The following is a 27,132-nucleotide window of genomic DNA, read 5'->3' on the forward strand; positions in this document are numbered from 1 at the left end:
ATACTCACTGGCTGACTTGGAGGCTTTCGGATTCTCTCAAAATCATACTGAAGTTGAAATAATTAAGGAAATGAAGGAGCATGCCACCTTTCTCAAACTCTACTGTTAACCTTTTTCTCCCTCCTCCCTCCTCTGGCCCCATCATTCCCTTCCCAAATCAACTGAAAACTACTTTTACTTCTAGAATTTGCCTGTAGCTTTCTGCTTTGTCTTTTTGATTTTTTTTTTTTTTTTACAGCTAAACAATTAATTAAAAGAATCATTCTAGGCTGGGCGTGACGGCTCACGCGTTTTGTAATCCCAGCACTTTGGGAGGCAGAGGTGGGCGGATCACCTGAGGTCAGAAGTTCGAGACCAACTTGGCCAACATGGTGAAACCCTGTCTCTACTAAAAATACAAAAATTAGCCAGGTGTGGTGGTGCATGCCTGTAATCCCAGCAACTCTGGAGGCTGAGGCAGGAGAATCACTTGAACCCAGGAGGCGGAGGTTGCAGTGAGCCAAGATTGCACCACTGCACTCCAGCCTGGGTGACAGAGCGAGACTCTGTCTGGGAAAAAAAAAAAAAAAAAAAGTCATTCTACATCGGTAGTGTCTGTACCAAAAATACAAAAATTAGCTGGGCCTGGTGAAGCATGCCTGTAATCCCAGCTACTCTGGAGGCTGAGACAGGAGAAACTCTTGAACCCGGAGGCAGAGGTTGCAGTGAGCCAAGATTGCACCATTGCACTCCCGCCTGGGTGACAGAGTGAGACTCCATCTCAAAAAAAAAAAAAAAAAAGAAAGTTATTCTGTATCAGTAGTGCTTATCTTGTGTCTAAAATTGGTAATTATAATCGGTAACATGTTGCCAGTTGGATAATGTGAGTGTAATTCTTTGTAAATGTGAAAAGCCATACCAAATGTAAGGTTGAGATTTCGTTTGTCTCATCCATTTAATGGTGGGCTTGCACCTTTAAATAGGGGGTCTGTTTTGGGGATCATGCCATTGTAATTTTATCACAAGGAAAAGATGTTACTGCTCTGTAGTGAAGTGTCTGTGAAGCTGGTTCAGAAGTGGGAAGAATCATTGTGCTTCAGAATTCAGAGAGACCCGAGAGATAAATTTGAGTAACACTTTATCAATTGGGAAGCCGAAGCTCAAACAGGAAGCATTTGTGTGAGACTGAGTGATACTATGAGAGCCGAGATTTAAGTTCAATCACCTGACCATCAGTCCATCTGCTAATGTTTCGTATGCCATGCTGCTTAAGGAGATTTATGTTCCTAAAAACAACTGTGATGAAACAAAAGAATATATTTTATTCAGTTAGTAATGCCAAAGGAAATAATAGTCTGAATTATGTGGGTCTTTCATTAATCTGATTGTTTTAACAAAGACCTGCATAAATTATTGGAGAGATCAGTGAAGACTTATAAGAGTTGCCATGGGAAGAGGATGTATCGGTAGGGGCTCACAGCTTCAAGAATAACTAATTGTTTGGTAAGAGTAACCCACCAGCGCAGGTGGAGCTGAGAAACCAACGCAGAAGGCAGACAGCTCCAGGCTGTTGTTATAGGGTGATTTTATTGGGGAACGGACAGACAGACGTGTGGTTTTGGGCAACTACAAGAAGGGTAGATCTCCATGCCCTTATGCCCCAGACGCAGGGATTATATCCCATAGGAAAGGGGCACACAAGCTTCAGAGGGAATAGGTAGGAATTTGATCTAAGGGCAGGATTTACTATAAGTATGTGCTATTACGCAAGGAGCAGTAGATAAATTGGAAATCTCAGAGGCATTCCCAGAACTGGGGTTAATCAGAAGTCAACATGGCATATTAGCTCCCAAGACAGAGTTACTTTAGCCTCCACACAAATGCAAGCAGAATGAATTTTATGTTGTTTAGCAAGGTGGAGTATGTTAATGGAGCACTTTATTAAGCAGAGCTCTTTAGTGAATTTTACTTCTAGGTAGAGCAGCCCTTTTAAAACAAAGTTTTGCTTTTGTGGTAGTCTGAGTGTGCTTTGAACACTGCTTCACTCTGAAGCCTTAGCGCCTTCAAGCCTTGCTCCTCAAAGCTGGTCTGTGGCTCAGGGTCACCTGGGAACTTTTAGGAATGCAGAGTCCCAGGCCCCACCTTAACCTGCTCGGTTTATGTTTTAACAAGATTCCAGGTGATTCATATATACAACGAAGTATGAAAACCATTGGTCTAGAGCAGTGGTTCACAAAAAAGATGGTTCCTGGACCAGCAACATCAGCATCACCTGAAAAATTGTTAGAAAATGCAGATTCTCAGGCCCCACCTCAGACCTACAGAATCAGAAACTCTGGGATGGACCCCAGCAGTACGTGTTTTAATTGGTGCTGTAGGTGATGCTAATTCGTGATAAATTTTGAGACCCACTCTAGGGTAATGTGTTTCAAACAGTTTAGGTCATGCACAACCTTGAGAAATACACTTTTAATCATGACTCAGTACACACACTCACATGCATGTGTGACTTAGACATTCCATGAAACAATGCTTATCTTACAATGTGTTTTCTGCTCTGGTATTTTTACTTTTATTCTATTAAATAGATATCTGTGTATAAACTTATCTATATGAAAATATGGTCATGATCCGCTAAAGTGATTTTACAAGCCACTAATGGGTCATGAGCTACAGTTTGAGAAACAATAGTCTTGAGCAGGCCCCTCTTGATAGTCTGATAAAATTCTAGATCTTTTGTCAGAATAATGCATTTCAAATGCATAGAATAATATAGATAGAATTGCAAAAGAAACCAATTTGATTGGCTACCAAAGTATTACACTTGTGGTATGATAATATATGTATCCCAGCTTCTCAGGAGGCTTAGGCAGTAGGATTGCTTGAGGCCAAGAGTTTGAGTCCAGTTGGGGCAATATATCTAGATCCCATCTCTAAAAAAACAAAAATGCCAAGTTTCTTTATTGATAACAAGATTTAATGGTGAGTCTGGTAACAATGATCATGTCAAATTAGGGATGAGTATAAATATTTCAAGATATCTGCAGTAACTCTTACATGATATGAAAATGATTGATTTCTACTGATGACAAGTTATAGTTATTGCTACCAATACTCTGGTTTGTTGCTTACATTTGTATTTGAAACATGCTAAATTTCATCTCAAGGTAAATGCAAGTAAAGATGTAAATCACCCCCTCCCCAGCTTCATACTTCCAGAATTCTCTTGATGGGCACTTCCTTCCCCATGGACCTGAGGTTAAGAATCCTTGCTCAAGGGGAACCTTGCTTTAGAAAATAGTTCTTGGCCTTAAAGTTGAGATTCTAATCAAAAATTTATCTTCTTGGAATTTCTTGAAACTTTTGCTTTATAGATCTTTTCTTGTTTTCTAGCACCCTGGTAATGGATTCCTTTATTAAAACATTCTTTTCTGATGTTTTAGCGAGTCCTTGGGGGATCACTTGGAAGCCCAAATGCAGGCTATTGGTACTGTTTCTTCTGTAGTCTTCCCATTCTCAGTACATGCCCCTGGTTGTTCAAGCCAGATCCCTGGGAGTCATCCCCAGCGCCAAGCGTTCTAGATTTGGACTGCTTGGATGTGAATCTGGGATTCATGTATCTTTGGAAAAATTGTTTAGCCTCTCATTGCCTCCTTTTTCCCACCTATGAGATGGGGATGACAGTAGCCCCCACCTCATAGAATTGTTCTGAGCATTAAATGAGATATTCCATATATTACGTTAGAACAGTGCCTGGCATGGAATAAGTGGTTAGTATCTATTATAGTTATCCTTAATCTCTCCCTTTGCCTCTTTGTTTTTTTTTTCCCCCTTTTCTGAGACGGAGTTTCGCTCTTGTCGCCCAGGCTGGAGTGCAGTGGCGCCATCTCGGCTCACTGCAACCTCCATCTCCCAGGTTCAAGTGATGCTCCTGCCTTAGCCTCCTGAGTAGCTGGGATCACAGGTGCATGGCACCACGCCTGGCCAATTTTTGTATTTTTTAGTAGAGATGGGGTTTCGCCATGTTGGCCAGGCTAGTCTTGAAGTCCTGACCTCAAGTGATCCACCCACTTCGGCCTCCCAAAGTGCTAAGATTAAAGGCATAAGCCACTGTGCCCGGCCCCTTTCCCTCATTCTTTAAATCCAGTTTATCAGAAAGCTGTGTAATTCTTCCTACAAAATATATTGTAATTCATCCAAAATTTAATTCATCCAAAATTCATCCAAAATTTATTTAAATTTTGCCTACTTCCTCCAAGCTTCCCTGTTCTCATTTGGATTTCTAGCTGGTATCTCTGCTGCTTCTTGTCTCACTCCAATTCATTTTCCATATAACACCCATATGATCTTTTGAAAGTGTAAATGAATAATCTTTTAAAATGCAAATGAATGACTGTATCCCATAAAACCCTTCAATGGCTTCCCGTCAAACCCATCAAACTGCTTCATCTTTTCCTTGACCTACACTCTTCATCCTGCAAGTCTTTAAACTTGCCCGCTCATCCTCTCTTCTGTGGCCACATTGGCCTTCTCTGAGTTATCTGAGTAACCTCATCTGTCCTTCCATTCCTTAATGCCATGCGTATGGCCTTCCCGCCAATATGTTGCTGACCTTCCCCAGCCTGTCATATTTCTCATCTCTGCACCTGTTAGTTTCTCAGAGAGCTTTCCCTAACCACCTGCCTAAATTAGGGCACCTTAGGTGGCAGCCCCTTGGCTAGGTTCCTCTTTTAGTTGCCTGAAGCTCCCCAAACATATCACAAAATTAATATTTCCTCTCTATTGGGGAAAAGGATAATTAACAACCTGTGATTATCAAACACGTAACACCAAGAGGAGTATGCACCTTTTCAGACTGATACGTTTGACGCATTATGAACATTAAGTGGTAGTGGAGCTCTTTTAAGAAATTGCTATCTGAATGTTGTGCACACTAGCTCTTTGCTATTGGTGTTGAAGAACAAAGTGGAGTCTGCCCCCTGAACCTGTCTCCAGTGGGGTGGTGGAGTTGTGGTAGGGTCCTCCTACTATTGTCAGTCATTTCTGCTCCAAAGCATAGAATAGAAATACTGACGTTTCCCTCTTTGAAATAGTTACTTGGTTGCTGATAAAAACCCTTCACGCTTCTCTCCCCCAAAGTGAATGGTCAGTCACTGATCAGACATGAGAAAAGACGATGTCTCATAACCAGTGGGTAGAAACCAGTATGGGTGATAATCTGTATCCTGGTTAATGTTCAGGTTCAGAGTAAAGAGGCAAAAGAAGGTCCGCCTGACTGGGCTAGGTCAAATTTCTTTGTGTCTTGAATTTTTTTTCCATGCTACTTATTTTTAATTAGTCTTCAGCCGGAGAATAGAGGCACTCCTGGGTTTTGAGAGTTGCCTGAAACAGTGAGGAAGGAGGTCTTAGGAGTTCAGAGAATGTACCATTTTCACCATCACCTTTGTAGTTCTTGTTTCAAATAAGGGACTTTAGGAATTACACAGGACCCTGGGACAGATGTTGAAATGTAGGACAATCGGTATAAATGGGATGCCTGGCAGTTCTGTTCCATGCCCTGTTCGGCTGAATGGTGTTCCTGATTATGTAAAAATGGCATCTCTTTTGGGGAAAGACTGTTTTTTTTTGTTGTTGGTGTACTTTAACAGAAGCCACACAAAGAAATATTCTTGTTATGGACTGTGGGTAATGATAATCACTTGGAAAATGATGTGTTTAAAAACAAAATACAGTTTTCTTTCTTTTTTTTTTTTTTTTTTTTTTTTTTTTTTTTTTTTTTTAAGATGGATTCTTGCTCTGTCAGCCAGGCTGGAGTGCAGTGGCGCGATCTCGGCTCACTACAGCCTCTGCCTCCCTGGTTCAAGCGATTCTCTTGCCTCATCCTCCTGAGTAGCTGATATTACAGGAACCACCAGGCCCGACTAAGTTTTGTATTTTTAGTAGAGATGGGGTTTCACCATGTTGGTCAGGCTGGTCTCGAAATCCTGACGTAGTGATCCACCCACTTTGACCTCTCAAAGTGCTGAGATTACAGATGTGAGCTACCACGCCCAGCCAAAATATAGTTTTCTACTTGCAGAAAAGTAACATTAATTTTTAAAAAACCTACCATAATTCAGCCTCCCATTCAAGCCATCCTTTTTATTTTCCGCTGACTTCCCTATAGATGTTTATATGTGTACATTTTTATATAGTTGTAATAATGCAGTGATAGTTTGTATTCTGATTCTTTTCATGTTGTATTTTTCATGTTTCATTTTGAATGGTTAGATAGCATCAAGTACATATGCCATAATTACTTTACCAATCCCATGTTGGATAATTTGTTTTATGATGTATTTTTTTATGATGTATTTTAAATGTGTCTTTGTTTTGTTCTAATTTTGCAGGCAGAGACATTTGTTTGGGTGAACAATGCATCTGCACATTCCCAGAGTGTTGCTAAGGCCAAATACGAATTTTTATTTGGCAGAGCTGAAGGGAAAACTCCAGATACTAGTAAGTATTTCCTGATATCCCTCTCCCAGGTAAAAGGTAAGAAGAGCTGTGATTTCACAGTGATTTTTCTCCACCTGCATTACTTTCTTCTTACCTCTGTGAAACCTGCTTGCTCTAATTATTCATCAAAACAATCTTCCCAGGATGTAGAATCCACAAATATTTCATGTAATTCTTGTGGCCTATTCTTGGTAATTTCAAGTCACGTTCTTGGTTTGAAGAACTCTCAGCTTCTGATATTTGAAATTCCAGAATTAACCAATTTTCATAAGAGTTTTCCATAGTTACCATTGTTGTATATATTGACTAATGTGTTTTTGGTGGTTTTTTTTTGAGACAAAGTCGTGCTCTGTCATCCAGGCTGGCATGCAGTGGCATCATCCTAGCTTACTGCACCCTCAACCTCCAGGCTCAAATGATCCTTCTGCCTCAACCTCCCAAGTAGCTGGGACTACAGGCACATGCCACCACATCCGACTAATTAAAAAATATAATTTTTTTTTTTTTAAGATACAAGGTCTGGCTATGCTGCCCAGGCTGGTCTCAAACTCCTGGCCTCAAGCCGTCCTCCTGCCTCAGCCCCACAAAGCACTGAGTTTACAGATGTAAGCCACTGTGCCCAGCCCTTGGTGCTTGTTTTTCACTAACAAAATATATTATTAGGAAACATTTCCACAATGATTTTCAGACACTGCAATCTTTACTTTGGAGGTTGTTGTAGCTCTTGCTTATTTTTAATACTTTTTAATATTGGCCTAATCTAGTCAGCAAACTTAGTATTCTGGAACTAGAAACAACATTCTTCGATTTGAAACAGGTAAATTTAGAACAAATAGAACTATTACTAGTAACAATATTAGTTAACCTACTACATTACTTACCGTGTGGTAAGGCACTGTGCTAATCATCACAATAACCGTATATAAAAGTTGGTACTGTTATCCCCATTTTCCAGATGAGGGATTGAAGTAATCTCCTCCCAATCACAATCACTCACACAGTAGAGCCAGGAGTTTAATGCAGGTTTGTCTCACCGCAGAGCTCATCCTGTTAAGGCAATACTTTTTTGAAGGCATTTTCCTAGAAGGAGGTACAAGATAAAAATGCAAATAGCTTTGTATAGAATTTCAAAACATTGAACTTTATCTATGGAAAACTGATGATAAAGGGGATATTAGCATATCTTGAGAGTTAGATTGGAAAAGGCCATTGCATGTGGTTAATATTCTCTGAGTTCTGGATCTAGACTTCTTGAATTTGAACCCTGGCCTTGTATCTTACAAACTGTGTGACCTTGCAAAGTTATCCAACTTATTTGTGGCTCAGTTTTCTCATCTGTAAAATGCAATTATAGTGACATATGTCTTAGAATTCTTTTGAGGATGAATTAAGTTTACATTTATAAAGATCTTAGAGTCATGTCCCGTCTCTACTAAAAATACAAAAAATTAGCCGGGCATGGTGGCGGGCACCTGTGGTCCCAGCTACTCGGGAGGCTGAGGCAGGAGAATGGTGTGAACCCGGGAGGCGGAGCTTGCAGTGAGCCGAGATCACGCCACTGCACTTCAGCCTGGGCAACAGAGTGAGACTCCATCTCAAAAAAAAAAAAAAAAAAAGATCTTAGAGTTATGCTTGGTATGTAATAAGTGCTATAAAAGTGTTTGCTGCTATTAATTGTTGTGATAACCATCACCATCATCATCATATCCCTGACCTTTGAGGCTGATATTATAAGTACAATCCTTACATTTTTCAGCTCTATCATTATCTGACACTGATTTTTGTTTTGGGAAGACCAAGAATCTGACTTACTACAGCTGTTGCTCAGTTGAAGAAAGCCAACTATGAACTACACATTTTTGACTCACATGTTAGATGGGATAATTTAATAACTCCACAGTATTTGAGGATACCAAGAAGGCAGTGGATACACAGCCATATAATAACTTCTTTTAGCTTAAAAAGTGAATATTTATTAGATATCTTAATCATTGGGAACTCTTAGATACAGTAAAAAAAAATAGCTAAATTATTTTTAAAAATCATTTGGCTTTTATCACAGTGTCCTAATTTAGAGGAGAATGTGTTTCATAGTGTATCTCTTATACTTAACATGTATTGTAGCCATTTATGCTGTTTGTCATGTATCATAAATACCTAACTATTCTGGGCTTGAAGTTTGAGGTACCTAATCATCTGTTTACTCGTTCCCTGATGGGGGTACTGATTATAGTTATCCCAAGGCTTTTAAAAACTCTGGCATTGGCCTGGCATGGTTGCTCACACCTCTAATCCCAGCACTTTGGGAGGCCGAGACAGGTGGATCACCTGAGGTCAGGAGTTTGAGACCAGCCTGGCCAACATGGTGAAAGCCTGTCTCTACTAAAAATACAAAAATTAGCTGGGCATGGTGACATGTGCCTGTAATTCTAGCTACTCGGGAGACTGAGGCACAAGAATTGTTTGAGCCCAGGAGGCAGAAGTTGCAGTGAGCCGAGATCATGCCACTGCACTTGAGCCTGGATGACTGAGTGAGACTCTGTCTCAAAAAGTAAACAAAAAATTTAAAAAATAAAATAAAACTCCCTGGCAAAGACTTAACTTCGAATGTGACATTGTGATTTTTTTGCTAATTAAGCTTTTTTTTTTGACTATAATAAAATGGATTTTTACTTAACTGTATAGAGATAATACCAAATGTCTACATAGTTCTCTGACTTATTGGTGAGTGAGTTTGGTTCTTCCTTACTCATGGGTTTTGAGTAGTTTTCCCTGTATCAGCAGCTCAGATATATCATAGCCAAGGCAAATCAAAATGACACTTTAAACCTTTTGTTTCTTATTTGCCTTGGTAAAAATGGTCGGTGGTAGTTACTGCTGGTGTGATGTTATTCTGTAGGTGTGAAAGGATGCATACATTATTGAACAAATACATTTAATGAGCACCTATGCACAGGTTACTTGTGTTTGGCACATTGAAGGTGCAGAGACGTAGAAGATGTGCTTCTTACTCATAAGTTTCTTATTCTTTAGCTAAGGAGAAACAATATGTCTCCAAATGACAGCAAGAAAGAATGATCACTTTCAGTTCATCTGGTGATGACTCTATAGAGGAGGTTGAAGTTGAACTTAGTCTTGAAGGATGACTATAATTCTGAATAGTAGAATTTTGCAGGAAGAGCATTTCAAATGGAAGAAATGGCATAAGCAGGAAACAGAAATTGTTTGAGGAACTGGGGAAGAGTAGCCCAGTTAGTCTGCAGACATCATCATTGAGAGATAAATTCAGAAAGATTACCATTTAGAAAAGGGCCATATCATGTAGTGCCTCCTTAGGCAAGGTGAAGACTTTACAGACTTTTAAAAATAAGTAGGTGAGGAAAATGAGCTTCAGAGGTATTAAAGAACATGCCTAAAGGCACACAGCTGAGATGCTTTAGAATCCGGTTAAGAATCGAGTCTCTCTGATGGCCTATGAGAAGTCTCGGCTTCAGTGCAGTCCTCTTATTAGGTACAGCATGCCAGTAATTGGACGTTATTTGATGTAATGAGGTAAGATAGGCACCTTCATGGTTTACTCAGTTGTTTGGAGAGTTGTAGAACTTCATAAATGGTCCTAAACTTGCTTTTTAGAGTTTGTGTGGGTTTTTGGAACTCTCTGACTGTAATTACTCCTCACAGCTGTCTGTGGCTGGAATAAAGCTGTATCCTGTTCCTCCCACTTTACTGAATGCAGGGTGCCCGTGGCAGCAGCAGCGGAGCCTGGGTCCCAGCCTATGACAGGGGCCTGTGGATAGGTCGCTGAGCCTCCTCAGTTTCTTCATCTGAAAAATAGGGATAATGGTAGTAACTTCTTCATAGAGTTGTAGTGGAAATTGAATGAGATTGTGAATACACAGCTCAAGGTTTGGCACATAGTACCCAGTCAGTGTTTAGCTGTTAGGAAACTAGTTTATATATTGAAGTAGCAGAATCCTTATGTTGGAAGAAATAGTAGAAGTTCTTTTGCATTTTATAGATGAGGAAACTGAGGACTCGAGAATGAATTAATTGGCCCCAAACTTGTTGGTAGGTTTGAGACCATGATCCAGGTTCCTCGGTTCTGCATCCTGTTTGAAATGTGACGTCATCTGTTCCTGTGGGAAAACCAACTCTCAGGTTGGAAAGATGTAAAAGTCACCTCACCCCACTCTCCTGAAATATGCTATAAATGTGCTGTGTTAGAATGGCAACCAGGATCAGAATACACAGGCTCTGAGGGAGGCCTTCGGGGACTTTTCTGTTGGGGAAGGTACCTGATGACTAGCGGAGGAAGGAGGAGAACTGTTTTCACATTGCCTCCCTGCTGCCATCACCTGAACTGTTCGGAGCCCATCACTAAAAGAAAAGAGTTGGGTAGGGCTAGTAGGGGAGCCATAGGAAATGTGTTATACTTTTAAGGTTCTAGAGTGATTGTGTAGTGAGAGCTTAGCTGCTTGGAAGCCTCTGAAAGACATACCAAAATTTTATTAAAATGTTAGTTTTCTTTTAGTTGGAACTCATTCTAAATCATATTGTCTAAGCAAATTTTCTCTTTATGGTGATTTATGGTCAGAAGTATGAATAGGTAAGGTACTTGCTGGACTTAGATGTAAATGGATTCTGTAGCATATGATTTTAAGAAGTATCTCATGTCAGTTTTTTAAAAATTGCCTGTTTTATTTTTAAAGGTAAAGTGAATCATGTGTAGATACATGACTCCTTGCCGTGTAATATGGTTCTTTTCAGCAAAACTAACTAGATCAGGGTTTCTCAGCAGTTTGACCATGGACGTTTTGTGTTGGAGATCCAACAAAGGACTTGTATCTAGAATACATAGAGAGCTCTTATATCTCAGTGAGAAGAAGGCAAACCCCCTAATGGGAAAAAAAAAATGGGCAAAAAATTGTAACAGATATGGATGGCAGGTAAGCACATGTAAAGGTGCTCAACATTGTTAGTCATTAGGGAAATGGAAATGAAAACCACAATGAGATACTAATAAAATCTACTAGAATGGCTAAAATTAAAAAGACCGGCCATATTGTGATTGGTAAGAAAGTGGAGCTGCTGAACTCTTACACACTGGTGGTGGGAATGTAAACGGTCCAATTGTTTAAAAACAGCTGAAGGCCGAGTGCGGTGGCTCATGCCTGTAATCCCAGCACTTTGGGAGACCAAGGCGGGCAGATCACGAGATCAAGAGATGGAGACCATCCTGGCCAACATGGTGAAACACCGTCTCTACTAAAAATACAAAAATTAGCTAGGTGTGGTTGCACATGCCTGTCATCCCAGGTACTCAGGAGGCTGAGGCAGGAGAATCGCTTGAACCTGGGAGGCAGAGGTTGCGGTGAGCTGAGATCGCACCACTGCACTCCAGCCTGTGACAGAGTGAGACTCCGTTTCGGAAAAAAAAAAAAAAAAAGCAGTAGAAACAGTTAAGAAGTTAAAGATACACCTTTTGTACCACTAGGCCATTCCATTTCTTGATATTTACCCAAGAGAAATGAAAGCGTATGTGCATGCAAAGACTTGTACGTGAAAGTTTACGGCCCGTCTCAGGTTTCACTGTTTGGGAAATCAAGCAGATTTGGAATCTAAGTTTATGCTTCTTATAAAAAAAATTAGGTAACGAAATGAGGAAATGAATTACAAGTGGTAGAATTTGCATGGTGCATTTCAAAATATTTAAATCCTTTAATCCCTTCTTTTGCTTTAATTTATTGGCTTAATTGGCCTTTAATCGTAGTATGCACAGGAGTCTCTTCTTTTAAATGTAAAGACCTTTGAGATCTCACCTGTGGGTAATTGGCTCTTTCTCTATGGACAGCTTTCAGGGCTCTCTTGATCCCTCCCCACTCACATTTCTGGAAGTGTGAGTCTTGTGTTCTTGCTATATGGTGCATGTGGAACCCTTTCAGTCATGTCTTTCCTTAGCTCTGAAAATATGTGTCCTCTCTACTTTTTAAGGATGATTTTTACTTCTGCAGTTCCTATTAGATGGATGTTGGTTCTCCTGGATTAGATCAATCTTCTATGTCTTTTCATTTTTCTTTCCTATTTTAAAGCATGATCTTCCATTCTTTCTAACAACATTTTTATAGTTTTATTTATGATTTCAAGAGTTATTTCCCATTCTCTGGTCACTCAGTTTTATTGCAGTCTGCTTTTTTATGGATGCATTATTTTGAATCTCTCTAAATAAAAAATTAGATTTTTTTTTTTCTCCCTGTGATTACCTTCTATTTCCTGGATTTCTGCTTCATCCAGGGTCGGTTCTGTTTCATTAAATCTTGGAACTTCTTTTGAAAGCCACTGTTAGTCCTCAAATGTTGGAGTTTGCTCATATGCATGAATGAAAGTTTGAGTTCCTAAATGTAGACAGGTAGAGTTTCTCCGGCTGTGTGGAGTATGTGTTCTTAGCAGGCCTCTTCCCTTCATATAGAAGAGGGCTGGAATGGGTTTCTATGAGGTGGGGTGTATGGACTGGCACAAGTGCAGGTGGGATTAGACCCATGCTGAGTGCCTTGCTGCAGGCAAGCCTCTAAGTAGGGGAACAGGGTGGGAGGGGCTAGGATGGGAAGCTGTTCTGCAGGTAATTTTTCAGTTAATCATGGTGACATATGTTCTGCTTCCCATTCCAGGTCTGCAGACCTGCCAACTCTGGGGTTCTAGCTTCTCTGTGGCTCTACTGTTAGGATAAGTGTGGGTTCTGGGCTTGTTTGGGGTTGTGACTTCTGTCTATGGTTATTTTGTCTATGGTTATACTCTTTTTTTTTTCTCAGCACTGTTATCAATTTATTTTCTTTTGAAATTGGTTGTTGCTGTTTTCATAGGGCTTGGAGAAGATTAAACGAATTTGTATCCTTGTCTGCCATAGTGACCCAGAAGGCTGAATACTTTAAAAAATAACTTTGTTGAGATATAATTTGTAAACCATACAATTCATCCATTTAAGGTATAAAATTCAGTGGCTATTTAGTGCATTCATAGAATTGTGCATCATCCATTACCACAGGCCACTTTAGAACATTTTCATCATCTTAAAAAGAAAAGACTTGCTGGTGACTCCTGCCTGTAGTCCCAGCTGCTTGGGAGGCTAAAGTTGGGAGGATTGTTTGAGCTCAGGAGTTCAAGTCCAGTCTGGGCAACATATTGAGACCTTGTCTTGAGCAAGAGGAAGAGGACAAGGAAAAGGAAGAGGAAGAGGAAGGAAGGGAAAGGAAGGAAAGGAAAGGAAAAAAGAAAAGCAGAGGAGAGGAAGGGAGAGAGAAAGAGAGAGAGAGAAAGAAGGAGGGAAGGAAGGAAGGAAGGAAAGAAAGAAAAAGAGAAAGAGAAGGAAAGAAAAAGGAAGGAAGGAAAAAGAGAGAGAGGAAGGGAGGGAGGGAGGACACCCACTGGCTGTCACTTCAGGCAACCACTAATTTGCTTTTTGTCTCTAGAGATTTTCTTATTCTGGACACTTCATATAAACAGAATCAATATTTACCTCTACTTTTTTCGTGTGGAATAATAGTCAGTTATATGGATAGGACACATTTTGTCTGTTCACCATTTGAGGGAAATTTAGTAAATTAGTCCGTTCTCACGCTGCTAATAAAGACACACCTGAGACTGGGTAATTTATAAAGGAAAGAGGTTTAATGGACTCACAGTTCCACGTGGCTGGAGAGGCCTCACAATCGCGCTGGAAGACGAAGGAAGAGCAAAGGCACGTCTTACATGGCACCAGGCAAGAGGGAACTTGTACAGAGGAATTCCCATTTATGAAACCATCAGATCTTGTGAGACTTCTTTGCTATCATGAGAACAGTGTGGGGGAAACTGCTCACATGATTCCATTATCTCCACCTGGCCCCACCCTTGACATGTGGGGATTATTACAATTCCAGGTGAGATTTGGGTGAGGACAGGCAAACCATATCATTTAAGGGTTGCTTTTCCTTTTTGGCTTGTGTGAGTAATGCTGTTAGGAGAACTGCTGTACAAGTTTTTGAGTGGATGTATGTTTTCATTTCTCTTGGGTATATAGCTAGAAGTAGAATTGCCAAGTCAAATGGCGATTCTACATTCAACCTTTTGAGGAACTTCTAAATTGTTTTCCACAACAGTTGTACAATTTTACATTCCCACCAGTAGTATATGAGGATGCAATATTGTGAAATATGTATTTGGTTTTTGTCCCCATTTCCTGGCGTACACCTCCTAAAATCCTTAGAATGTCCGCAATGATGTTTTCTTGTGTGCTCATATGTTGACTGATGGCTGTCAGCCCCTAGGTAGCTTCAGGACGGGGCTGGGCACCAGAAGGACACAGCGGGATTGGAGGGTTGGGACTTTCTCCTAAGTGTGTTCAGGGAAAGTAAGCAGCCCAGAGCCCCTGGGTCAGTGGCTACACAGCAGCAGTGAGCAGCATCCTGGCAGGAGAGAAGAGCTGAAGGTTAAGTTGGCCAATGATTTATTCATTCATTCCTGTGTGATGAAGCCTCCATAAAAACCCAAAAGGGGTGGCCGTGGTGGTTCTTGCCTGTAATCCCAGTACCTTGGGAGGCTGAGGAGGGCGGATCACGAGGCAGGAGCTCGAGACCAACCTGGCCAACGTGGTGAAACCCTGTCTCTACTAAGAATACAAAAATTAGCCAGGAGTGGTGGCGTGAACCTGTCATCCCAGCTACTTGGGAGGCTGAGGCAGGAGAACTGCTTGAACCCTGGAGGTAGAGGTTGCAGTGAGCCAAGGTCACGCCATTGCACCCCAGCCTGGGCAACAGAGTGACACTCCATCTTAGAAAAAAACAAAACAAAAAATAGAAACAAAAACAAAAACGAAAGGACAGAGTTCGAGAGCTTTCGGATAGCTGAACACATGGAGGTTTCTGGAGGGCGGCGCCTGGGGAGGGCTTGGAAGTTACGTGCCCCTTTTCCCATACATACCCTGTGCATCTCTTCTTCAGCATCCTTTGTCATACCCTTTATAATAAACCAGTAAATGTAAGTAAATGTTTCCCTGAGTTCTGTGAGGCACTGTAGCAAAGTGAGCCCAAGGAAGGGGTTATGGAATACTTGATCTAGAGCCTGTCAGAAGCACAAATAAAACAACCTGGGGCTTTAAACTGGGATCTAAAGTGGCAGGGGTGAGGTGGGGTTAGGGCATGGGGTTAGGGGTGGGGTGGAGGGACCAGGCCCTCAGCCTGTAGGACCTGATGCCGTATCCGGGTAGATAGTGTTGGAACTGAATTGCGCTGGAGAACACCTGGCTGGTATCCTCTGCAGGACTGATTGCTTGCTTCGTGTGTGGAGACAATCGCCTACTCCTTGTGGTGTGAGGGCAGAGGAAAAATTGCTTGTCTGTGTGTTTTTCCACACTCTTGCCAATACTTGTTATTCTCTGTCTTTTTAAATTATAAGTATCCTAGGAGATATGAAGTACTATCTCATTGTGGTTTTGCGTTGCATTTTTGTAATGACTAATGACATGGAGCATCTTTTCCTGTGCTTATGGCTTATCATACAGGTTAAGTATCCCATCATGTTAGGACCAGAAGGAGTTCAGATTTGGGATTTTTTTTGGATTTTGTTGAATTTTGGAATATTTTCATATACATAATGAGATATCTTGAGGATGAGACCCAAGTGTAAACATGAAATTCATTTATGTTTTATAATTATATGTTTATAATTATGTTTGTAATTATAATTATAAATAATTTTATGCATGAAACAAAGTTCATGTATGCTGAGTCATCAGAATGCAAAGGTCACTATCTCAGCCACCCATGTGGACAATCTATGGTTATGTGGCATCACCCTCATTCCTGCCTCTGAATTTATATACTTCTGAGAAGCCATCATTTTCTAATACTGATTCACACATACATATTTAACTGTAAAAAAATAGAATATACCCTTAATACGGTGAAAAAATAAATGTGTTCAAGGTAATTAAGCAGTACAGTAGCATCACTAGAATACCTAGACAACGGCAGGAGCGAACAACGGTAGGCTTTCCATCCTCGTCTGCCGTGCTGTGTTTTGATTAAAAACTCACTCTATCAATTCTAAAATGAGGTTATAGAAAAGAAAGAAAAGTAAAAAAGAAGAATTCGCTGTACGTGGTTTTGTTTTTTGAGTTGAGAAGAAACACCAGTCGCAGTTGAGGGACCTGAAAGTGAGTCCTCTAAGGATGAGGAGGCATTCTGCTTGATGGCTTTTTAAATGTGTTCTCCAGTCACCTTCCTCGTTAACAGTGGTTTTTGACTTCGACTTCTCTCTCGAATTTTATAAACTGGCGTGATTTCTTGTTCTGTTATGAATGTACCCTGCTGTAGTCCTTGAATAAACCCATCACACATTTTCATTGTGTTGTCTATGGGCACCTTTTTGTAGTGTTAATTAATGTCATCATCCACTTGTGTTACATTGGCACTCAAACGTTTCAGGTTTGGGAGCATTTTGGATTTTTAGATTTTCGGTTAGGGATGCTCAACCTGTATATCTTTAGAGAAATGTGTATCAGATTCTTTGCCCATTTTTTAACATTTTTCAAAAAAAACTAGATAATTTGTGTGTATATGTATATATATATACACACACACACACACAAATTCTCTACTTTTTTTTACATATATGTATACACACACACACACACACACATATATATATATACACACACACACACACACACACACACACTTTTAGAGACAGTTGCCCAGAAGTGTGGTAGCACAATCATAGCATAGCTCACCACAGCCTTGAACTCCTGGGCCCAAGTGATCCTCCCACCTCAGCTTCTTGAGTAGCTGAGACCACAGGTGTGCACCACCATGCCTGGCCAACTTTTGTATTTTTAAATGTTTTGTAGAGATGGGGTTTGGCTGTGCTGCCCCGGCAGGTATCAAACTCCTGGCCACAGCGCCCAGCTGTGTTTTTTAATTGGCTTATTTGTCTGTTTATGATTGAGTTAAAAGAGCTCTTTCTATAATCTGTATGCAAACTGCTTTTAATTATATGACTGCAGATACTGTCTTCTATTGTATTCGTTATGTTTTCACGTTCTTAATAGTCATCATTTATAGTACAAAAGGTTTTAATTTTGGTGAAGTCCAGTTATCTCTCTCTTATTTTGTTGCTTGTACTTTCCATGCCATGTCTTAAGAAACCATTGCCTAACTTAAGTGAAGAAGATTTACTCCTGTATTTTCTTCTATGTTTTATAGTTGTAACTCTTACCTTTGTGTCTGTGGTCCATTTTGAGTTAGTTATTTTTTGTTTTTAGTGTGAAGAAGAAGCTGAATAATTCTGAATAACAGATAGAATGTGTTGGGTGAATGTTGAGCGTCTGCTTCGGGTAGACACCTCACCGTACACGCAGAATTCCTGGAGAGCAAGACATGAAAAAATTAACATGGTAGCTCAGCCGCTACTCGTGCCTATTCAGATCTTTGCATCTGGCTGCAGGACCCAGGAAACCTACGAGTCATTTCTTTAGGAAAAATGTGGGCTGGGATAGAAAACCACAAATAAACAAAGGAAGAAATGACAAATCCACTAATTCTAAGGTTTTCTGTTGAGTTATTTTCTTGTTTTCACCATGGATGGAAGTTGGTTTATAATTTTGTGGCTAGTCCTTTAGTAAATCTTCTTTGTTTGGCAATTTTTATTTCTTTTGCTCCTTCCTTTCCACTCCCCAGCCTCCTTCCCACCCATTATGGAAAGCAGAAAAATGATTTTACAGTCTAATAACAAGTATGTGTTAGACTTGCTCACTGTTCCTTGGCCCTTGTTAAATTGACCATATGTTCTCCATTATTTTAGCTATGCCACAGTCTCTGCTTGAGAGGCAGTAGTTTTCAGTGGTCTGTTTTGGCTTGACGAAGTGGGCCAGGAAGTGACTATAACTTTCTCTTTGGCTAGGGGTTTTGGTATAATAAGTCAGAGGTTCCATCTTATTCCACACTGGCCCACGTATCTGTAGAATGGGCTGTGTACTGGTAGCCTTAACTACTTTATTGGAGTTGGTTGGTGTTTTATATACTAAAATAACTAAGAAGTGTTGCAGAAATCAACCAGGAGAGCATATTGAAAAGCTTATTTCTACTGTCTTTTCAGTGCAACATTTTATTTTTGTCTACAAGATCAATTTTTTTTTTAGATTGGTGTTTAATACACACACACACACACACACACACACACACACACACGTATATATAAAGTAGCTGTCAAAAAGCTGAAGGATTTGACTTTTTTGAGAGTAGGATCAGATCAGCTTTGGAACAGCAGTGGACATCACACCTAACACTGTGAAATATATACAGCCATGTGTCACTTAAAGAAAGGGACACATTCTGAGAAATGTGTCGTGAAGTGATTTCATCTTCGTGAAGTGCAAACATCATAGAACGTACTTATGCAAACCTAGATAGTATACCTACTGCACACCTAGGCCATATGGCTTAGCCTGTTGTTTTCTAGGCTACGAACCTACACAGCATTTGCTGTATTGAATGCTGTGGACAGTTGTAACACAGTGGTCTTTGTGTATCTAAACATAGAAAAGGTACAGTAAAAATATGGCATTATAATCTTATGGCTCACCGTCCTATATGTGGTCACTGGTGAGCCACATGTCATTATGTGGCACATGACTATATTTGGTCTTCCCTCTGAGTTTCCTGTTAAAATTTCTAGGATTTTCAAAGTGGCATGTCTTTTTGTGTGCGAATGAATTAACTGATGCCTGGCAACCCTTAGGTGGCTTTAGAACGGGGCTACCTTGTCCAAGCTTAGAGCAAGCTTATGCAGCCCACAGCCCATGGGCCACGTGCAGCACAGGATGGCTTTGAATGTGGCACAGCATAAATGTGTAAACTTTCTTAAACATTATGAGTTTTTTTTTTTTTTAAAGCTCATCAGCTGTTGTTAGTGTATTTTATCTGTGGCCTAAGACAATTCCTCCAGTGTGGTTCAGGGAAGCCAAAAGATTGGACACCCCTGGATTAGAGGGTTTGAACTTTCAGTTCCATCCCCTAACCTCCAGGGAGGGGAGAGGGGTGAAGGTTAAGGGGATCACCAGTAGCCAGTGATTGAGTAAATCATGCCCACTAATGAGGCCTTCATAAAAACCCAAAAGGACAGGGTTTGCAGATGGAGGTTCCGGGAGGGTGGGGTGTCCAGAGAGGGCATGGAACTCTCTGCCCCTTCCCACGTGCCTTGCTCCATACCTCCCTTTATTTGTATCCTTTGTAATAGCCTTTAGCATAAGCTGGTAAACAAAAGTTTTTCCCTGTGTTCTGTGAGCTGATTTAGCAGATTAATCGAACCCAAGGTTGTGAGAACCCTGATTTATAGCCAGTCAGAAGCACACACGAAACAACCTGCGGCTATAGATGGGCATCTGAAGGGAAGGGGCAGTCTTGGGGACTGAGCTCCCAACCTGTGGGATCTCATACTATCTCCAGTTAGATAGTGTTGCAGTTGAATTGAATTCCAGGACACCCAGGTGGTGTCTCCTGCAGAACTGATTGTTTGCTCAGTTTGTGGGGAAAACGTTTGGTCACAAACGTTATTTAGGACTTCTGTGTAGGTTGAGTGGGAGAATAGGAAAAGCACTTTCGTTTAGTTTATTCCTGTATTCTCAGAACGTCACAATTAGAACTGAGAACTTTAATCTCCGCAGACTTGCTGCACCGGATGTAATTGAGGTCAGACTTTTTTTCACATGCTTGTTAGCCATTTATGATTCATTTTGAAAGATTTTCCTGTTCATGAGTTTTATATTGGAGAGCTTGTCTTTTATTGACTTATAGAACTCTTTGGGTGCAGTTAGGATGTGTTAGAGTAAACTTAGGTCCTTGAGATGTGGCAGAATCCCTGAACAAACCATTTTTTCATTGTCAGATGTATGAACTGCCTCACAAACTATGTTTTCAGCAGTCTCCCTTCATGGATCCTTGAATAAACCATCTACTCTTCAGTTTTATTTTTAGGTAGGAAGTATCTTTTCTCTTCTATAAAGCAGAAGTGACATACTGGCATTTTTAACTCATGATTTATTTGGTTTAGCCAATGTTTTATTAAAAAATTGAGCTAACTTTTAAGAACTGGGAGATTTCATGTAAAAATCCAGACTTGAAGCTTCTCTTGAATTGGAGAAACGCAACACTGCGTGTGCATTAGCATTGACACGACATAGCTGGTGCATTCAGAGCACAGGTACTCGGTCACCTCTCCCTCCTGTGTTGTCTCATACCTTGCCTGCCTTACTCATTTATATTCTCTCCTGAAGCCCATGGACATTGGTCTTATGGCCTCTGCACACATAGTGTATGACTTTATACTTTTGCCCATGTGTTCCCTTGTGAGTTTCATTCTGTCACACTTTGCAACCGCAAGTAGCATCCAGAGAGGGATTTACTATGAAGCCAGTGCAGGAAGCTTTCCCAAGGCTCCAAGAGACCTGCCATTTTTTTGTCCTTTTTCTTAAAGAGACTCCCCGCCACTCCCTGCCCAGTTGTATAGGTTTCAGGACCCACAAAACCAGATCTGCCTCTGCCAGCATGAGGATCACCTGTAGACCTTTTAAAAAATAATAAAGGTTCTTAGGCTCTACCTAACCCACGCCTGTGCAGTTAGAATCTGTGGGCAAGAGATGGCCCAAGCATCTCAAAATTTTAAGCATCTCCCCTGGTGATAGTTATGACGCACCTACAGGCTTGAGAACCATTGTGTTTTCAAAGATAATTTACTTGAGCTGTTTATAACCATTTTAACACTAAAAGGATGCATTTTGGAATCATTTAATACATTTAAACTGTAGTTTGATCTATTTTACTGACATGCAGAGCTGAACTGCTTAGGAACCACTGCCAATTGAATATTAATAGTGAGAAGATAGCTCTGAAATTGAAATATGTCAACAGGAAAACGCGATTTGATTGTTTAAAAAAATGTAGTTTGCGTTTGTTTTTTCGAGAATTTCTGAAGAAGGTTTCTCATATCTGTGAAATTCTCATTCCGTTCATGTAGAATTTCACCAGCAATTTCTGTTATGGTAGAATTTATGCAAATATTTGCTTTTGAAAATATTGTAAGTGTAGGTGGAATCATGTAGAGATTCTAGAGTCACTATAATGTATGATAGTGTCACAAGGGAAAATAATAATATAGCCTGACACAGGTACCTCTGTTCATATTGTTTGGAGAGGTTGAATGGTTGGATATATTTTTAATTATCACAGTGATTGGGGATGGAGGGGTGGGTGGCTACTAGCCTTTAATAGGTGGTGACTAGGGATGCTAGACAACTGTTAGTCCCTGGGATAGTACCACAGCAGGAAGAACTATTCTACATTCTGCATGGCCTCGAATGTCCTGTTGGACATTCATGTAGGATAAAAATATGTTTCTAATTATCTGGCATTAGAATATGTCCGTACAATGTTTTTTACGTGGTTTTAAATATCAGTGAGTTTTCTCGGACTGTAAGTACCATGTAAATCAAGAGAAGATTATACTTTGTCTTCTTTGCAAATTTACTAAAAGTTGTTTACTATTTTCAAAGTGTCACATCCAAGAAAGCAGTGCTCATGCTCCTGAGTGACCATTTCAGTGCCCCTGTATCTGTCTATACTCGGACCTTGCTTTCAGCATGATTCTCCTTTAGGTACAGCAGGTGTCTGACTAATCTGAGCATTTATGTAATGAAAATCATTTTAATTTTGTTTCCCCTTAGTGTTATTTAGGACTTTATATGGATTATTTTGAATTTTATATTTAGGCAGTTATATTGTTTATGAATTTCACTTTAGGATAATAAAGGAGGCATTGCAAAATGTTATGAAAAGGTATTTTTGCCCTTAAAGAGTTGAGAATTGCTGTTTTAAAGCGATGGTGTTTAAGCATGAGGGCATATTAGATTGTCCTGTAGAAGTTTTGGAAAGGATCATTGTGAACCTGCCCTAGAAACACTAATTTAGTAGTTCTCTAGGAAATTCTAGAAACTCCATGAAACTTTTTTACTTCAAGGGGCATATAGAAAATTACAGTCTTTGTGTTGCGCAGGGAAGCGAAGGAAAGCAGTGGTCTTGGGCTGCGGGTGACAGTTTCTGGGGATCCTGGCTGCCCCAGTCCTGCCCTGCCCCACCTGGCAAGCAAAGGATCTATTGCCACCTTGGATGCTTTCCATGCTTGTTAAAAATTCAGATTTTTGAACTGCACTCCAGTGATTCTGATTCTGTTTGACTCAGAAATCTTGTATTGAATGAGCTCCTCAGATGATTCCGATTCAGGTAGCTCTTGGATGGCACCTTGAGCAATCCTGTTCTCACGGGTCAAGGGCAATAACTGTGTGGTGTCTGGAAAAGAAAGAGAGCTAGGAAAGGTTGGGCTCCTGGCTAAGGGTGTGTGAGGTAATGCCAACAGATTTCTGAGATAAAGCAGAGATACGAAACTCCTTCGTGGCTGGCGTTTCTCTATCAAGGAGCACAGTCACCTCGTTTGAAGGGGTAGAACGAACACTGCTAGAAGAAACTGAAGCCCAGGAAGAGATCACCTGGCTCCTTTTGTATGAATTTAAACTCTGAGGGATAATATCCTAAGAAGCTGAACATATTTGCAGGTAAATTATATATCCACTCTAGATATTCTGTGAAAATCGTGAAGACAGGGACTAGTGCTAAAAAAATCCAAGAGGCAAAACCTTAATGTGTCGAAAGGAGAATGAAGGAAATTGTAGAGCCTGGTGAGTTTCAGAGCAGTCGTTAGCCAAACTAGAGGATTATTAAAAATATTGCAAGATCAGATGGTCTTCACCGGGTCTGAACTGGCATGAATGATGGCTGAGTGGTGGGAACCAGGGAAAGGGGCACCACGCAGGCAGAGTGCCCTCCCTCCGGGTAGAAGACCAAAAGGGTGAGGTCAGAGGCTTTGAGGGTGGTGGGAGTTTGACAGGTTAGTGGAACTGAAAGCTGTGTTGCATGGCTGGAAACCCACACATTATTCACATTTTCTGAATGGATGTTATTGGAACACAGTTGGGGAAATGCTGATGTACTGGAAACAGGCCTGGGCAAAGAATCAAGAGGCCTAGGTTTTCGTTTATTAATATGTCAGGTACCAGGTGCCAAAAACTTCCTTCACTACATTCCTGGAAGTACTTACTTTTTCAACATGCGTTCAGTGAATACCTATAGTTGCTGGGCCAGAGACAGAGAGATGAAGCCTACAGCCTGACTGTGAAGTCTGGTTGGAGAAACAGGCAAGTCATAACATGATTTAACACAGGATGATGCCTGCTACAGTAGAGGTAAGAACAGAGGCTTTGGCAGGCTATGAATTTGTACCCCAGTCAGGATGGAGAGAAGGCTTCTTGGAAGAGGTGACATCTGAGCAGAATATTTGAAGATAATTTAGAATGGGTGCTGGGAAGCAAGATATTTTGACGGTGGCAGAAGCACATATAAAGCTGTGGTGTTGTGCAGACGATGGCTTGGTCAGAGCAGCTGGTGTCAAGAGGGAGCAATGAACGAGAAGATTTCAGGTGGGCAGGGACTAGGTTATGAATGGTCTTACATGCCATGCTAAAGCATGCTGTGAGTGTGTATTTTATTAATTTTTTTAAAAAAATCATGGATTGATTCTCCACATTTAGGGTTTAGGAAATCAGCCTGGAAGCAATGTAGAGATAGATTGTGGTTTTGGAGAGGTGAGATTGGAGGCAGTGAACCTTGTTAGGATGCATGACTACATACACACACATACGCCCGCCCGCCCACACCCACACACCCGTGGCTTAGACAAAATAAACGTTCTCCACCATGGAAGGAATCCAGATAGATGAATCAGAGCTTGCATGTTGGTTCCACAGTGTCCCAGGTCCTGGCTGCTTTGGGCTAGTTGGTCTGCTATCCTTGGAGATTTTCTCATCTTCTGGTGTGGTTGCATGAGCTCCAAGTTCCTGAGAGCAGGAATGCAGGGGGCGGGGTTGGGGGTGAGAATCACAAGAGCAAAGGGGCATGCACTAGCTGTAATATAAGGATACAGTAAGTCCTTAACATCCTTGATAGGTTCTTGGAAACTACGACTTCAAGCGAAACTTATAGGATGTGTAACAAAACCGATTATGTTATCAATATAACAAAACAGTGTTATTTGAGGACTTGCTGTAGGTCGTTTTGCTTAAAGTCTTGGTTTCCAAGAACTAATCTGCAATGTTAAGTGAGGACTTGCTTTTATGTTGGAGAAATTGTCACGGAAGACATCTAGTTAGAGCTCATTGCCCCTATGTCGTGCCATGATCACTTTTAGCTGTAAGAGAAAGGCTGAAAATATAATATTTATTCAGCGGCCGTGTGCCCCACTAAAAATGGAGGAGTTCTATCAGTAAGGGAAGAGGACAAATGGATAGTGGGGTAAACCATCTCCATCTCTGCCTGAAAGTAGTGCAGGAATGCAAGGGACACATAAGGAAGACCTGAACTGAGGCAGTGGAGATTCGGAAGACGAGACATACTGCAGGGATAGCCGATATTGGGAACTGATTAGATATGGGAAGAAAGGAAGGTGAAGACATTGAGGGTGGTTTCTGCTATGGGCAGCTGGGTGGACCGAAGTGCCTTTCAACATGTAGTGCTTTGAGGGAGGAGTGGATTTGGGGATGAGGTGGAAGAATGCTGACATTTTGGGACATGTTGCGTTGGAGATTCCGATGGCACATTCAGATGCAGATATTCAGCGGGCCGATGGGTATTCAGGTCTGGGCTAGAGGGAAGAGATTTATTTTTTTATTTAAAAAGAAATGTTAAAGAATTATCTCCCTTCTTTTCTTTTTTTAAAAAATTTTATTTATTAAGATATAATTGACAAATAAAAATTATATAGATTTATGTCATAAAATGTTATATCTTCCTACATGTATTCACTGTGATATGATTAAATTAAACTAACTAACATATTCTTTACCTTACATACTTTTTTTTTTGTGGTGAGAACATTTAAGATCTACCCCTTTAGCAATTTTCAAGTGTGTAATGCATTATTAATTATAGGCACTGTGCTGTCTGACAGATCTCTAGAATTTATTCATCCCGTCTTACTGAAATTTTGTTCCATTTGACCAACATCTCCTCATCCCGCTCCCTGCTGTAGCCTGGGTAACTGCCATTATACTCTTTGCTACTATGAGCTCAACATTTTAAGATTCTGCATATAAATAAGATCATGCAATATTTGTCATTCTGTGCCTGACTTATTTCACTTAGCGTAATGTCCTCCAGGTTCATCTGTTTTGTAACAAATGATGGGATTTTCTTCTTTATTTTTAAGACTGTATAGTATTCTGTTGTGTATATATGTATGCCACTTTTTTTATCCATTCATCAATCCATAGACACTGAGGTTGATTTCATATCTTGGCTCTTGTGAATAAAGCTGCAAAGACTATGGGAATGCAGGTATCTCTTTGATATACTGACTTCATTTCCTTTGGCTAAATACAAAGAAATGGAGTTGCTGGATCATATGGTAGTTCTATTTCTACTTGTTTTTTGTTTGGTTTTTGAGTCGGAGTTTCGCTCTTCTTGCCCAGGCTGGAGTACAATGGCACGATTTCGGCTCACTGCAACCTCTGCCTCCTGGGTTCAAGCGATTCTCCTGCCTTAGCCTCCCAAGTAGCTGCAAATACAGGCATGTGCCACCCATGCCCGGCTAATTTTGTATTTTTAGTAGAGACAGGGTTTCTCCATGTTGGTTGGGCTGGTCTCTAACTCCCAACATCAGGTGATTCCTCCTGCCTCGGCCTCCCAGAGTGCTGGGATTACAGGTGGGAGCCACCATGCCCGGCCCTATTTTTACTTTTTTAAAGGAACTTCCATACTTTTCCACCAACAGTGTACAGAGTTCCCCTTCTTCCCACATGGCTCCAGCATCTGGTACTTTATCTTTTTGATATTAGCCATTCTAACAGGTTCGAGGTGATACCTTATTGTGGTTTTCATTTACTCTTTCTGGATGATGATTCGTGATGTTCAGCATTTTAAAATGTATCTGTTGGCCATTTGTATGTTTTCTTTTAGACATGTCTGTTTCAGTCCTTTGCCCATTTTTAAATTGGGTTATTTGTTTTCCTGCTATTGAGTTGCTTGACAAATAAAATGTATATATATTGATATTTTGGATATTTACTGCTTATAAGATACATGATTTGCCATGTATTTACTCACTTCTGTTGGTTGTCTTTTCACCCTGACAATTGTTTCATTTGCTGTGTGTTAGCTTTTTAGTTTGACGCAATCCCATTTGTCTGTTTTTCCTTTTGTTGCCTGTGTTTTTGGTGTTATATACAAAAAAATCATGACCTAGACCAATGTCAAGAAGCCTTTTTTCCTGTGTTTTATTCTAGTAGTTTTGTAGTTTCAGGTGATACATTTAAGTCTTTACTCCATTTTGAGTTGATTTTTGTATGTGTTGTAAAATAAGGGTTTGATTTCATTCTTCTGCATGTGGATATTCAGCTTTCCTAGCACTATTCATTGATGTTCTTTCCCCATTGTGTGTCCTTGATACCTTTGTCAAAGATCAATTGACTATAAACTTAAGGGTTTATTTATGGGCTCCCTATTCTGTTCCATTGGTTTAGGTCTG

At 40.5% G+C, this 27,132-nt stretch overlaps 1 protein-coding gene across 7 annotated transcripts in view; it reads left to right on the top strand.

Moving 5' to 3' along the window:
• The window catches only part of LOC105482130 (pleckstrin and Sec7 domain containing 3), a 710,412-nt gene that overhangs the window by 298,588 nt on the left and 384,692 nt on the right, over positions 1–27,132 (top strand). For all 7 annotated transcript variants that reach the window (XM_071068564.1, XM_071068551.1, XM_071068554.1 and 4 more), the window contains one exon: positions 6,369–6,477. In XM_071068564.1, coding sequence (XP_070924665.1) covers positions 6,369–6,477 — 109 coding nt within the window. The remainder of the gene's footprint in view (positions 1–6,368; positions 6,478–27,132) is intronic.

The sequence above is a fragment of the Macaca nemestrina genome, chromosome 8, assembly GCF_043159975.1.
Source record: "Macaca nemestrina isolate mMacNem1 chromosome 8, mMacNem.hap1, whole genome shotgun sequence".
In the NCBI taxonomy this organism is placed as follows: Eukaryota; Metazoa; Chordata; class Mammalia; order Primates; family Cercopithecidae; genus Macaca; species Macaca nemestrina.